The sequence below is a fragment of the Rhipicephalus sanguineus genome, chromosome 3 (assembly GCF_013339695.2).
Source record: "Rhipicephalus sanguineus isolate Rsan-2018 chromosome 3, BIME_Rsan_1.4, whole genome shotgun sequence".
NCBI lineage: Eukaryota > Metazoa > Arthropoda > Arachnida > Ixodida > Ixodidae > Rhipicephalus > Rhipicephalus sanguineus.
Window position 1 is genome coordinate 33,589,867 of NC_051178.1, and position 15,207 is coordinate 33,605,073.

Here is a 15,207-nt window from a genome sequence, read left to right on the forward strand (position 1 = left end):
GCAAACGCGCGCAAGCACTCATCGAAAGCCGCTGGTCGCACTCGCCGGCACTCATATGCAAGAACACGGACATGTCAATCCGCACGCCATTTTGAAATAACATGTTTGCACACCTTCTCATTGCATTGCACTTGTTTGTTTGTTTTTTCTCTTCTGTATTTTTTTGCCAATCGGTTATGTTGTATAGGTATCGATGAGCTGCAAATCAGTACACTGGCACAGCCGCTGTACTGGCATAACGTCGCTTGCGCGGGACAATATACATTATTCGATCATATACGCGCGCACTTATCGAACACGATTACAGTCAACATGAAACTTCGGTACATTCCAACGAGTGGAAAGAGCCACGAACTGTTATGAAATACAACCGATAAAGTGCACCTGCTCAAACAGTATCTTCATGTTTTCTAGGTTGTGAATTCTAAAATAAAGTTAATGTAGTTGCCATTATGGGCATGTAATTTGCGGCCGCTGCTGGCGTGTGTCTTATGAAGACGCAAGTTTCAGTTTGAGAGGAAGATAACGTCTGTCTTCAGTATGCGAGTCGTATAGATTAATTCAAACGGTGCGTTCTGTCTTGAGTGGTCATTTTACGGCAATGTTGCGTTGTGGCGTGGCGCGCAAACCCATGGCATGAAAAAGCCACGCTCGTCTATAGGCTTCCCAAGCAACGCTTAGCGGCGCTGCTGCTCTTGACAGGCAGCGCCATCTCTGGCAGAAAAAGAGAAACTGGGGTGTTAGCAGCGCGCGTTTTCCCTTCTCTCCACCGCGTTGCCGCTCGCTTCTGTGCACGCGTAGAGCTCTCGCGGTGCACTTTCGGCGCCTCGCAATGTACCGCTTGCAGTGCGGCTTCAAAAGGATTTTCAAGCTTGACTGGCACTTCCGAAAAGCGAACTTGATAAAATGAGAAAGGCTCGTCAATCACGTTTACGGTGAAGAGCAGACGATCGACGACAACGACGCCCGACTCGAAGCGAAATGCATTTCCCAAGTCGCGATTACACCGTGTAGGACGTATACCTCGAGGCAAGTCTCATTCTGTCATGTTAAAGATGAATAATGGTCCACATGCACTCCGAAATGAAGCCGCACATGCTATCGATGTTTTGCGGTGTGGACTACGAATCATATGATTGTTTTGATATGGCATGCTTACAGTAGCAGCCGTGTACTTTCGTGAACAAACGTTTGCGGCGTGCGAAAAAAAGATTATACGGCCATGGCACTGCTTCCTGAGAAGGTTAGAGTCAAGTCCTCCGTGCCGCTGGAGAATCACCCGCCGACTAAGACGCGAGGCAGCTAGCTGAGCTTTAACCACTGTGAAGCAAGATGAACTGCTCGCCTCGTTTTTTCGGCTCTCGCATCATGCTTGCAGCCTCTTTTTAAAAATGATATCGACTTGACAGGCGTATAAAACCTGTTGCGTGAACGCGGCTAGAAAATCGCACAAAGTCAGAAGGTGGTTACTTCAAGGTTGCAATTGCAAAGCATGTATTAAGTGCCAGTTATATTTAGCGGCTTAAATATATATCACCCTAATAAAGTGACAAAAACAAAGCAAACCTGCAGAACGATGTCAAAGCTTGCTGCAAATGCACAGACGTCCGTTCCGGCGTGATAAAGCAGCCTTCCCGATGCGTGAAATGCAGGCGCCGAACTTCTGACAATGTGCGGAGTTCAGTTGAATTCAACCAACCGCGCAACGCTAACCGTATAACGCGAATGTGAACGTTCAACAACGACGGGTAGGTCTCACGAGCACGGGGAATCAAAACACAAAGTTGCTTCACCTACAACCGTAAGTGGACTTTAACAATGCGAGAAGACAGCGCGTAATCATTACTGTAGTCGCTACGTGCATGCGCCCCGTTACTTACCGATTCAGGTAGTCGGAACGAACGAAAGCGATGAACTCAGACAACCAAATAGAAGGCGAGACAGCGCTGTCAGCTATCCACGCTTGCCACCTTTACTTCTCGTGCGACACGCCCGGGAACCAATACAGTTTAACACGTGAATCGTGTACCTTGGCGTTGTCTGCACTGTTGTGGCTGGCCACTAAACCGCAATACTTCGGACCACGCTTGCGCTTCCGCGGGGTCGCTTCTGCCATCGTGGAAATGCGCAGCTTCGCACAGCAAGCCTCTCGGTTCAACGTGCCCAGCTGACGGCCCCCCACTTACCCGCACCGAGAGAAGAACGCGTGCGCACGTGCGCCACCGCTACCGTGAAAGGGGCTGAGTCGGCCGCGCATAAGGTTCAGAGCTTTCCGACAGAGCCGCAGCGCGGCTGACGCGGCGCTGTCGTCGCGCCGCAAACTTGAGCTTGGGTTCCCTATCAAGGTCCTTGCTGGAAGTTTTTCTGCGTGTCGTTTTAAAAATATTAGATGCGAAAGCATCCTATGCTCGGGGCAGTGTCCGCTCTGCGGCGTCCGGACCCATACTGCGCATGCGCCAACTCTCCCCCCTCTCGTCGCGTGAGCGGGAGGAGGTGGGAGGAGGTGGCGTCAGCGCTGCCTGCACTTCGTTTCGCCTCTCCCGTTTCTCTCTCTCCACCGCAGCTGTGCGCTAGTATATAATGCGGCGCGCGCTCGCTCCCGTTGCACTCTCCTTCGCAACGGTGCTATGGACGCTCGCGAAGGTTAACGTAAACGGCAAAGCCGGCCAACGAATCTCGAAGCTGCGAGGCTGCGAAAGCGCGCGTTCGCTGTGCTTCCGTCATTCTCTCTCTGTGCAACGGTGTGCGAAACGCCATGAACAACGTCAATGTCGGCGCTAGTTGCAGCGGCAGCGGCAGCGCCATCGCCGCGAAGCAAAGGAAGGTCCGGGAAGCCGAACGTAAACATAAGCGTCGGCAAGCGGTAATTCAGACGCTTCGACAACCACCGTCTCATAAGTCACATAAGAGAAACGGAAACTCGAAACGGAAACCCCCCGCGATGCTTTCACATCCCACCATTGTTGCATGTAGGCGAAAAAAGACACACACGGAGCGCACGATGACTGTCAACAAATTTTATTAGCAGAGCGACGTGACCCTATATGCCTGGCAAAATCCAGTGCGTATGACAGCAAGTGCATACCAACAACACGGTCCACTCAATATACACGTGTTGAGCCACAAAGATAGGCGATTTCCTTGTCGGCAAGTGAGATGAACGCTTGGCTGACGCATTTTTCTTTTAAGCCCGAGATCTTGTGAGCGTCGATGATGAGACGCGACATTTTGTTGTTGCTATTTGCGATTATGTTGCACTTGTGAAACTCCGGAAAACAGCCACAATTATTGCAATGAATTGCAAGCCCCCCCCCCCCCCCCCCCCGATGGCTTGCAATGCAAAACACGTGACAGGCTCTTCAATATCCTTGAATTGTCTCCTTGGAACCTTGTACGAACCCTGATTTTTGTGGTTTTAAACATTTCTTTGTTTGGTACAGCACTATCGACATTAACGGATATATTTTGCTATATAACATTGCTTTTATTATTCAATTGCCGGAACAAGCCCTGCTTACCCCATGCCTGGTGCGGAAGGACATATTGGCGCTTCACCTTGCAGACAGCTTGTTTTTCAAGGTTCATCACTGCTTTTGGGAAAAGCGCACCTTCTTGCGCCATTTTATGAAGTATGAACTTCATAGTTCAAGATGTCTGCTACTGTACAATTTAATACAATAAATTTTGTTGGTGCTTATGACATATTTGCGATGATTCATTCCAGGAAGTGCATTGTTTGTGAGCAGCAAATGCTGCTCACCAAAGCAACGTCGTTTGAGGAGGCACTGTGCACAGCATTCTTTCACAGCACAGATTCAGTGTAAAGGGTCTTACATTTTCTCATTATTGCAAAACAATATTTTAACAGCTGGCCCGTAGGGTGTAGATACACAAGACGCCCCGTCTTGTGTATCTACACCCTTCGGGCCAGCTGTTGTCGTGCTATTGGCACACCCGTATCTTAATGGTTCACTCGTTAAGTACAAGCATCGTTTCAAAATCTTCTGTTTTCGAAGTACAACGGCACCTATATCTTCTTGAACGATTTCTACAAAACGCACTGACTATGCGGTGCTTGTTTCACCTGCTCCGGCAACACACTCACACCAGCCGCTGGCCGGCTCGCTGCCGACGACGTAGCGAAGCCTTTTATTGCGACAGCAATTATATGGACAGTCTCGGCTGGTTTTCGCCGCCGCCTTCATGCACCATATAAGTATGTATATATGTATATATCAAAGTCCCAAATAAAGATAATTCAGAAAAATGCTTCCGAAGCGCGGAATCGAACCAGCGACCTCCCAGTCCGCAGCGCTTGGCACTAACCACTACGCCACAAAGCGCACATCCTTCAGGTAGCTAACGGCTAGCGTTATATACACACCCTTTACCGCTGGCAGGACTCAGAGACGGCAGGCGCTCATAAGCGTTTCTTCATTATCAGCGAGATGGCGCGAGGATTGGGCGCATTTAAAAGTCGTGGCCAGCTCGTCGCTTCTTCTAATAAATGCGCAGAGAGAACATTGCCCTTCCGTTCTCTGCTCGCGCGGTATTTGCGGCCGGTGGGGTAGATGTTTCTGCACCGTAGCAGCGCGTTCATCACGGGCCGCCTTTCTTGCTATCGCATTCATTGCTTCGCCCTTGCAGCGAAACTGCGACTTTTTCTTATCGCTTCGAAGTTGGAGCCGTCACTCTCCAGGAAGCAACCACGGACGATCACACCAGCTTTATTTTGTTGCCGCTGGGAGTGTTCTTCGTAGCTCTTCGCGATTCGGCACGGAAGCGAGGTATCCGCGGCGTCCAGGCTCGGAGGCATGCACTCGTAGCGCACGGCCGCTCGATGATAGAACAAGCATGTGAGATCCAGCCCGCTGTGCGCAGCGGCACGCCAGCGCGAGTTGAACTTGCCAGCACCGCAACCAGACATATTGTTACGGGAAAGACATAGACTCGAAGGAATAGGAACTGATATGTATTTACACCTGGTTAAGCGAGCAGCGCTGCTGATAGGAACAGCTCGCGCCAGACTGTCTTGTTGTCGTCCTCTACTTTGTCTTGACCGCGATGCCACTGGTACGTAGCATGACCCCCGGCGGCGGAAGCACCGTCCCGGAGCTTTCAAGGTTGTTTTCAGAAGCAGTATTGTGGGGCTTCAGCTGTGAGACGTGAACAACATCACTGGGCCGACCAACAGAGGACGATGGACAGATGGGGCCGATCTCATAGGTAACGGGTGTCACTTGACGCAGTACACGGTAAGGACCCGTGTAACGAGACAAAAGTTTTTCAGATAGGCCTACTCGACGATGAGGGGACCAGAGAAGCACAAGGGTACCGGGAACGAAATATGCGTCTCGATGCGAGGCATCGTACCGACGTCGTTGGTTGCTCTGCGACGCCGTCAGGCGAGCGCGGGCGAGCTGACGGGCATGATCGGCTCGGGCGATAGCGTCACGAGCATACTCGCTGGTGGAAGAGGTATTGGCCGAAATGATGGTGCCCAGTGGTGAAGTCGGCTCTCTTCAGTACAATAGGTAGACGGGTGAAAAGCCTGCTGTGTCGTGACGGGATGAGTTGTGCGCGAAAGTTGCGTAGGGTAGGGCAATATCCCAGTCTCGGTGGTCCGGCGACACATACATAGCGAGCATATCCGTAAGAGTGCGATTAAAGCGTTCCGTGATGCCGTTGGTTTGAGAGTGGTAAGCAGTGGTCACTTTGTGCTGCGTGGAACAGGAACGCAGGATGTCGGCGATGACTTGAGAGAGGAATGTACGGCCACGGTCTGTGAGCAGCTGTCTTGGGGCACTGTGAACCAATATAACGTCCCGTAACAGGAAGTCAGCAACGTCGGTTGCACTAGTCGGTCGAGCTCGCGTAATAGCGTTGCGTGTAGCGTAATCAGTAGCCACGGCTATCCACTTGTTTCCCAATGTTGATGCGGGAAAAGCACCAAGCAGGTCTAACACAATGCGATGAAACGGTTCCGTAGGTATGTCGATTGGTTGAAGATGGCCAGCAGGGAGCAGCGACAGTGTTTTGCGACGTTGACATAACTCACACGCAGCAACGTACGACGTACCGGGCGAGCAAGGCCTGGCCAGAAGAAACGGCACCGTACGCGCTCGTACGTGCGAGATACGCCAAGGTGTCTAGCTGTGGGCGCACGGTGAAGTTCAGCGAGGACACTGCGCCGTAAATGCTTAGGCACTACAAGAAGAAGGTCAGGCCCGTCAGGTCGGAAATTGCGGCGGTACAGGACGCCCTCTTGAAATAGAAAGTGACGGACGAAGGCGTCGTTTGGGGAAGATTCCACGCGGCTGATGATGTCAAGCAGCAGTGGATCCCGTTTCTGTTCTTCCCCAATGTGAATGAAGGCGGAAACGGAGAAAATGGAGTGCATCGTGTTCGCGTCGGTGTCATAAGGATCGTCGACAGGGTACCGGGAGAGGCAATCGGCGTCCTGGTGCAGGCGGCCAGATTTGTACACGACCGAGTAAGAAAATTCCTGGAGACGCAAAGCCCAGCGACCAAGGCGCCCTGAGGGATCTTTAAGAGAGTTAAGCCAGCAGAGCGCGTGGTGGTCGGTAACTACCGAAAATGGGCGTCCATAGAGATATGGCCTGAATTTCGCGACCGCCCAAACGAGAGCCAAGCACTCGCGCTCTGTGATGGAGTAATTGCGTTCAGGGATAGGAGGCGGCTGGCGTATGCAATAATGCAGTCGTGGCCATGTTGGTGTTGAGCTATGATTGCGCCAATGCCATGGCCACTTGCATCCGTACGGATCTCTGTAGGGGCAGCAGGGTCAAAGTGGGCCACAATCGCAGGAGTAGGCCCCGCACCTCCACCAAATATGTTACGGGAAAGACACAGACTCGAAGGAATAGGAACTGATATGTTTTTACACCTGGTTAAGCGAGCAGCGCTGCTGATAGGAACAGCTCGCGCAGACTGTCTTGTTGTCGTCCTCTTCTTTGTCTTGTTGACCGTGATGCCATTGATACGTAGCAATATACTGCGCAAGCTTCTTACACTCGCCTGTCTCCAGGGTCACTAGACAACATACGCCAACGATATGCGAAAATCTGCAATACGACTTTCCAGCAGTTTTTTTTTCTTCGAGCAAGCCCTCTCGTTCACAGATTGCTTTTCTCGCTTGTTGCGCTTCTGCAGCTGCAGTTCCAGTGAAAGTGCGTAGGCTGAGGGTCAACCATGAGGCGCGACAATGCCATACCAGCTTTGAAAAAAAAAGAAGAAAACAAAAAGTCACAGTTTCGCCGCAACGGCGAAGCAATGAATGCGATAGCAACGAATTGGAATGTAACGCGAACAACGGAAAGCAGCTCGAAACTTCCAGCGCGTCACTCAAGCGCAAAGGAGCGGCCTTGGTACACGGTGCGTCGCTCAATTTGCGGTGCAAATGAATAACTGATGGCGAATTGCAGAGTATGCGCCAATTTATCAAGAAACCTTGCTTGCATGCGGAAATTTCATACAACTCGCCACGTATACAGGACCTAGCGTTAAGAAGATTAGCATACCTGACGCACGCGCAGGGTGGATTCTTGTCGCACTTGTTAAGGCAGTCGTAGACCTTGTGTCTGTCGGGCAGCCGGCCAGCTTTCTTGTCGTGTCGTATGGTGCCCGCTGTTGTCATGTACCCTTCGCCCAGTGCTACGTTCGCCTGCGCCATAAGTTTCAAGAAGAAATGAGATGTGTTTATTAAACGGTTTTTTTTTCTTAATTGATACATTGCATATATGTTTTGATGCAAAATTCAGAAAGTGAGGAAAGAGACATAGAAGAGACACATGGTAAAGTGTGAATGATCAACTGATTAATCCTAGTCTCATATGTACACACAAGACGGCTTCAGCGCAGGTTTCGTAAAGGACGATATGGTAACGATAACCGACAAGAAATTGTCGAAAACATCTGTAGAGATAGGTTTGTTTGGCTAGCCCCACGGCGGCTGTTCGGTAAGCCTGTGGTGCGATCTTGTACGCATTCCAAATAAGAACGAAGGCGTGGCGTTATATCCAGCCGCACGCGAATGGCCAATGTGAACCGAGACAGACGTCACGGCTCTGCTTTGACCAATCGCGTGCGGCTGGATGTAACGGCACGCCTCCGTGCTTATTTGGAATGCTCACAAGATCGCACCACTGGTGTACGAAGAGAGATATGCGCATGCGGATTGTACCAACAAAGACGCATGTATATATATATGTATATAGGAAAACAAGAGGGTGCACGTACGAGGAAGCAATACTTTATGCCTAATGTTCCGGCATAAAGTATATATATATATATATATATATATATATATATATATATATATATATATATATATATATATATATATATATATATATATATATATATATATATATATATATATATATATATATATATATATATATATATATACTGTGTGTGTGTGTGTGTGTGTGCGTGTGCGTGCGTGTGTGTGTGTGTGTTCAACCATTCACTCTAACGAAGGCAGGCCCCCTTCTGCCGAAACGTTAGTAAAACTGGTTTCGCATGTTTGTCGTCCTTTCTCAACTGCATTTCCCACCGGATCTATTGAACTTCATCCTCGCATCTATCTATCTATCTATCTATCTATCTATCTATCTATCTATCTATCTATCTATCTATCTATCTATCTATCTATCTATCTATCTATCTATCTATCTATCTATCTATCTATCTATCTTTATATGTGTGTGTGTGTGTGTGTGTGTGTGTGTGTGTGTGTGTGTGTGTGTGTGTGTGTGTGTGTGTGTGTGTGTGTGTGTGTGTGTGTGTGTCGCTATGAATGGGAGACGTGCTGTGTCTCAGACGCCATACTTTTATTCCACTGCACGCGCGCTTCTTCATCCTCGGCTTCTCCTACCATGGCTTCATACGTCACATGACTCCCCCTCCCCTCAAAAGAAGGCGTCAGTTACAACAAACAAAAATGAAAGAGGGGAATCTTATACGAGAAAACAGGCCAATAATTTCATGTTTCAGGGGAGTTCCGTAACTTTGCCTGAACTTTCACACAGAGTTCAGCAGTCCGGTGATATCCAGCACAACTCTGGAGGTCGAGGCTGGCTGTTCCACATCGGATGACGTAAGTATGCCCTGAACCTGGATACCAATTGTAACACAGCTCGCGCCTTTGAGAAAAACAAACACGTCTGGGAGACCTTGTAGCATCGGCAGGTCAGATGTCGCAGGCGTTGGGGTCTTTCTCGTGGCTTATACACACTGTGTACTTCCCGTTTGCATGTTCGTTGACCGACGCTGATGGAGCGATATCTATGTTCTTGACGAGAACATGGGATGGTTCCTTGCTTCTTTCGTCGTTTTCTGTGGTTTTGTCGCAGTTGTCTTCATCTGTGGCAGGGAAAATTTCCTTGACGATACTCCATCATGCGAATGTGTCTCATATGTTGAACTTGTCGCCGGTTGAGATGCTGGTTGAGATGCCGTCTTCCCCCTGCCAACACCCATGATTGTGGGAACACTCTGATGTGCCTCACTGTACAGTATGTCGAACAGCTCGTACATCTTACTACATTTGGGCCAACACTGGTATTGATGCAGAGTGTTATGCGCAATACTGCGTGCAACCTTTCTGCTATCGTATACATTTGAAAATTCGCACTGTTTATGAAGACGCTTAGTGGAGCCAGTGTTATTCAGCAAACTTAAGTCCTAATAGGGACAGTTGGGCGAGTTGGTGTATATTCATGGTTAAAGAGTGTGCGAAAAAAAATCACAACACAGAGAAATGAAGGGGATAGGATGACGCGCTACTAGCAACTGAAGTTTATCCTTTGACCTTTATTGAAATAAAAGGACGACTCTTGGTCGCTGTTGGGGATAAGGTGGGAAAGGGGATTCCGAAACCACAGAAAGATATAAACACACAGTACAAAAAGAATACAAGAATAAAGAATCACACATCCACAGAGGAATGAAGGGCACAGACAGGACAATTCACTACTAGCAACTGAAGTTTAATCGAAACCGCAGAAAGATATAAACACACAGTTGGAACAAATTACAAGATTAAACTATCACACATCCACAGAAGGAGCATGAACATGACTAAAAAAGCCAAGCACATGTTCAACTTCAGTTGTTAGTGGTCGTCGTTCTGTTCCCTTCATTGCTACGTGTTGTGGTTTTGTTTTAGCGTTTTCCTTACCTATTAACTTAACTCCTGACTGTTTCACAGGTTCTATAGATGTGTGGTCAATTTTTATTCATCCTCATGGTATATCAAGCCCTAGGATGCAATGCGCAAAGCTACGAGTCACTATATATAGGAAATCTTTTATTCAGTGCATGTGATTGCCTAATTCCATCTTGACAGCCATGGTACTGGCAATTATGGTAACGTGGTAACTAAGCATAAGCCATAAAGTGAGGAATTGAAGATGAACTTTTGAGTTACAAATGGCACTAGCTGGCATGAAAACATTGAAACATAGCTCTACTAATTATGCATAACAAAAAGTATTGGTACATTGCAGTCATGTGATTATGCTTACAATTTCCCAAGCGCACTTCCAGAAATTTACGATGCGCTAATTGCAGAAATAGATGAGTGTTCATCTATTTATAAGCGCTAATTGTGGAAATTTATAAGCGCTAATTGCGGAAATGGATGAGTGTTCATCTGTTCAGAAGGCGCTTCTGCCCCTGTGTGCAGTTCGTGGCAGTACGCGCGCATTAAACACACTTAATGTAGGCGCGTTACAATGTTCTTGTAACTCATGACATCTGCGTGTGTAATTTTCATAGCGAAAGCAGGCAGCCTTCGAACAGCTCAGAACACGCTGCCGCCTCCGGACGCGCTCAGCTCGCGGCGGCAGAAATAACGAAAATTTCTCCACAGCATGCCCTCCACAGCATGCGCTCATGGAATGCACATACGTTCGGTCATCTGAAGATCCTTTGTCGCGCTCGTATTTACGAATTTCGGGCGAGCGAAGCGTTGTCGATATGTGGAGAAGCACTCGAGAGGGCACACGTTTATCATTTTTCTAGCGGCACGGCAGGACGAACAGGCGAATGCGGAGCCGACGGTGTTTACATCCGCCTGCATGACGCCCCACAATTTATGTATTGATCTTACTCAAGCGCAAACACACGCCGTTGGTACAATAACAGAATATCGGAGTTCCGCCGATGGGTTACCAGCCTCTTTGTACATACATTGGTGCATATAAGCCCACGAAAAAAGCACGCAAGCAAGTGGTGACGGTGTAGTGTACTGCTTATGGTGTTTGCTTGCAGTGCGTGTGGTCGCGAGTTCGATTCCTGTGTTGTGCGTACTTGTATGTAAATGTCATAACTGTGCATAAATACATTGATGTCCATTTTCTAATATGGCCTAGTGATAAATAATAGCAGAAATTGTTCGTGGAACTGTGATATAGTGCTTGAATTTTTTTTCTCGTACCGCTCTAGGGGCAGCCTATAAAAGGAGGTCTTAAAAGCTCTCATATGTAGCAGAAAACTCCCAATGCGCTCCATTCAAGCCCCCCAAAATGAGTTAAATAAAAAAAACCAAAATTGCCTCGTGATGACTCCGTTAATTCCATCTTTTCACTCCCTTAACAAAGGATGTAAATAAAACTTCCTTTTGAAGGGGGTTTTGCGTAGTACCTTCAGAATGCAGGCTGCGCAACGAGACCAACGCTGCCTAAAAGGATCAAACCCGTCTGCAGTGTAGTGGTAGGTATCGAGAGAACTGCAAATCAGTACACTAGCCAGCCCGCGTGCAGTACTGGCATATTGTCCCTTGCGCGACAGAAGCACTCAGTATTAAATAATTAAGCGCGTATTTATCGAACGAATCAACTTCTGCACGTGTTGACTATAGTAGCAAGAGCGACAAACGGCTGCTGAAGATCGACAGTAACAGCCGTCAAAGTGTGCCGTCTTCTAGGTCCGTTTGATATTTTTCGGATTTAAGATGCGAATTCTTAAATAAACTTAGCGCTCTTGCCATTTTCGGTGTGTTTCTTTGCCGGCAACCGTTCGTTTGTGTCTAGTAAAGACGCAAGCTTCATTTGGAAAGGAAGATCACGTCTATCTTGTGCATGCGAAATCTAAAAACGGAGCCGTTTGGTGTGTTCGCTCGTTGACTAGCCATTTTGTGGTTAAAAGGTGGCGAGTTCGAATCGTTGTGGCAGAGGCTTTCCTTTTCCTTTTTTATGGCACTAATGCTTTCTATATCGCTTTGGTTGCTAATATATTTATGTATGACAGGTAGGCACCGCCGTTTTAACGCTGTAGAGCTGTTTTGCGCTTCAGCAACCAGCATCTCCCAGTAAAACGCCGCTCCAGCGCCCCAGTATCCAGCGCGACACTGCGCCCATAATCAGGCCGGTGGTACCCAGTGCCATGGGTTTTGCAATATGGTATGCTATGATCTAGGTAATTAAGCCAAGCCATGGTAATTAAGATAATTAATCCAGGCCGTGCTAATTAAGCCAAGGCACACTACGAGATAGATAGCTGAACAAAGACGAATTAAGACAAGCTAAATAAATAATTACTAATTAAGTCATCGCTGACTAAGCCCAACCTAATGCAGTCAAGAATAATTAAGCCAAGACTCATTTAGCCCGACCGTCGCATAATTAGGCCAAGCCTAGAAAAACCGGCAGAAAAGAGGTCGATCGAGTAAATTTATCCCGCTGAAAGTAGACGAAAGCTACGTAAAGGGAACGACACGGGACAACGTATTCAGTTGTCCCTTGTCGTTCCCTTTACGTAGCTTTCGTCCACTTTCAGCGCGATAAAGTTTACACTATGCACAACCAACTGGCTTCTACCCTGACCCTTCTAAAGGTCGATCCCAAGCTCCGCTATTGGCTCCAGCCTTGCACCACTAGCGCAAGCTCCCCTCATATTTTTTTTCAGCGCATTGCATTTGTTATTAGCCAAGCGGTTTTCTAGCTGTATGTTCGATAGAGCTAAATCAGTACACTGGCCGGCCGCTGTGCAGGCATATCGTCGCTTGCACGAGAAGACTACACAATAGTCAATCAAGTAAGCGCGAATTTATATCGAGGTTAAATTCCACACAGAACTTGTGTGCATGTCCAGCGGAAGGAGCGAGAAACGGCTATAAAACTCGACACCAATAGCCTGCAAATTGTACCTGGATGTGTTCACATAAGAACGTTGGTGCATGTGCGCCGACCCTATTTAATTTCGCTCAAAAAATGCATACTGCTCTCAGAGTCCCCAGGACGACAACACAAATCTTAATTTCGCGAAAAAGAACTTTGATTTCATCAAGAAAATATGTAGGTGTTAACTGAGCCAGAGCCCTAATGCGAATTGCAGGAAAATGAGATTGTGGCGAGATCCTACAAAAAAAAAAAAGTGTTGCAGCTGGCGTGCTCGAAACTTTCCTTCACATACTACCAATAGCGCAAACTTAGAAGCTGTTCTCACCCTGTAGTTACGGGGGCCGTATATGAAAAAAAAAGATGGGGAATTCGGTACAATGTACAATATTGCCCTAACTGCATATTTCTTTACTGCGCTTGTATGATAGTCAGATTTTTCGGAATATTCCTCAGCGTTGCCACGCGTTACGTTAACGATTCTGCCAAATATAATTGTCGAAAATTGCGTGAAATGCAAACTAAAACTGCCTAAGTAAGGGCATGCCTCTAAACATGTAATATTCTGAAAATCGATTCATAAAAACTAATCACAGCTTGGCACTAGTGGTGCCAAGCCTGAAGAAAGAGCGGAGCTGGGCTGCCGTCCTTGTTTCTCTTTATTTCTATTTCTTCTCAACTCTATTCTCTTTCTCTGTGTTTCTCGTACGTCCTTTTCGTATCTGTTTCTTTATTTTTCTCTCTCTACTTATCGCTTCCTCTTTCTTTGTTTCTCTCTGGTTCTCTTTTCGTCTTTCTGTTTTACTCTCTCTTTTTCTATATCTTTTTTGTGTCTGTTTCTTTCTGTGTCTTTCTGACTGTATGCCTTTCTCAGTCTTTCTATCTTTTTCTCTTTATTCGAGTCATTTATCTGTATTTTTCTCCTTCTCTCTCTTTCACGTGCTCGTTGTCGTTTAACGCTCGCAACCGCAGTACTCGTTAAATGGGGCTGACCCAATTCCTGTGGCGCGTACCCGCCCGTGGTTTTTTGTTCGCGTCAGACAGATCGCGGCCACTGGAACAGCTCCTCTGGTACAAAGGCCGCCATTTATTTCCTTCAGGCTCCCTAGAATTAAAGCCAACCGCGTGTTGTAACAATATATAAAAACATGTCGCATTAATTTTGCGAGCTTGGAGCTACAAAGCCACTAAAATGGCCAAAATGACGTTAACGTCCAACCATGCAAATTAGCGATCGTGTAATTACAGGCGCCGTTGTCATGATTTTATGTGTTAAGTATGTCCTCTCTCATACATATAAAAATGAAGCCAAAAGCTGTGTTCATGTGTGGACTATACCTGGCGACAACTTTCTGTGACAGCACAGCGAAAGCTACGTGGGCGGAGCTACTGCACATATGTTACTACGCCAAGTAGTCCGTTTGCAGGCGATTGTTTACAGTCGCAGGAAAACGTGAAATCGACAACAGATTGCCCGAAAACCATAAATACCAAAAAACGAAAATCCTTCACGAGATAAGCTTTCTTACTTGCAATGCAGTACGGTAAGTCTTGAGCATAATGCCTATTTCTTTTGTTTTTATGTTTCCTTTTATGCAACGTAGTCTACAAACGTTACCGTTCCTGGACTACATATGCAGCAGCGTAGTAAAAAGTGTGTGCTTCGGTTCTGTAGCCTTCCGTAGTCACTTTACCCAGAATGTGGCATCGTTTGCGTGGTGCAGTGGTAGAATACTCGGCTAGGGCTCAGGAGGAGGGAAGTTCGAATCCTGACAGCCGGAGATTATAAGGCGAAAGCCTTATATGCCTCAATAAACACGAAACTAGAGCGGGCGGCGTCCCGCGTCGTCGGCAGCGTCGGGGACGACTGGGGCAAAAAATCATCTCGTGACGGCGTCACCATATCACGCTCATGACGTCACAGATCGCAAAAACTTGCGACGTTACCATGATGCCACAAAATTTGGCGTGACGTCATGTGACATAACGCTACATAATGCCGCTGTAGCGCCCTCCTTTGGGTGGCGAACAAAACCGGAAAGCGCCCGACCTCAAGCGAAGA

At 47.5% G+C, this 15,207-nt stretch overlaps 1 protein-coding gene across 1 annotated transcript in view; it reads right to left on the reverse strand.

The window, feature by feature from the left end:
* The window catches only part of LOC119386538 (uncharacterized), a 75,246-nt gene that overhangs the window by 21,398 nt on the left and 38,641 nt on the right, over nt 1–15,207 (reverse strand). Inside the window, exon 3 of the mRNA XM_037653805.1 lies at nt 7,542–7,684. Within this exon, the coding sequence (XP_037509733.1) occupies nt 7,542–7,684 (143 nt within the window). The remainder of the gene's footprint in view (nt 1–7,541; nt 7,685–15,207) is intronic.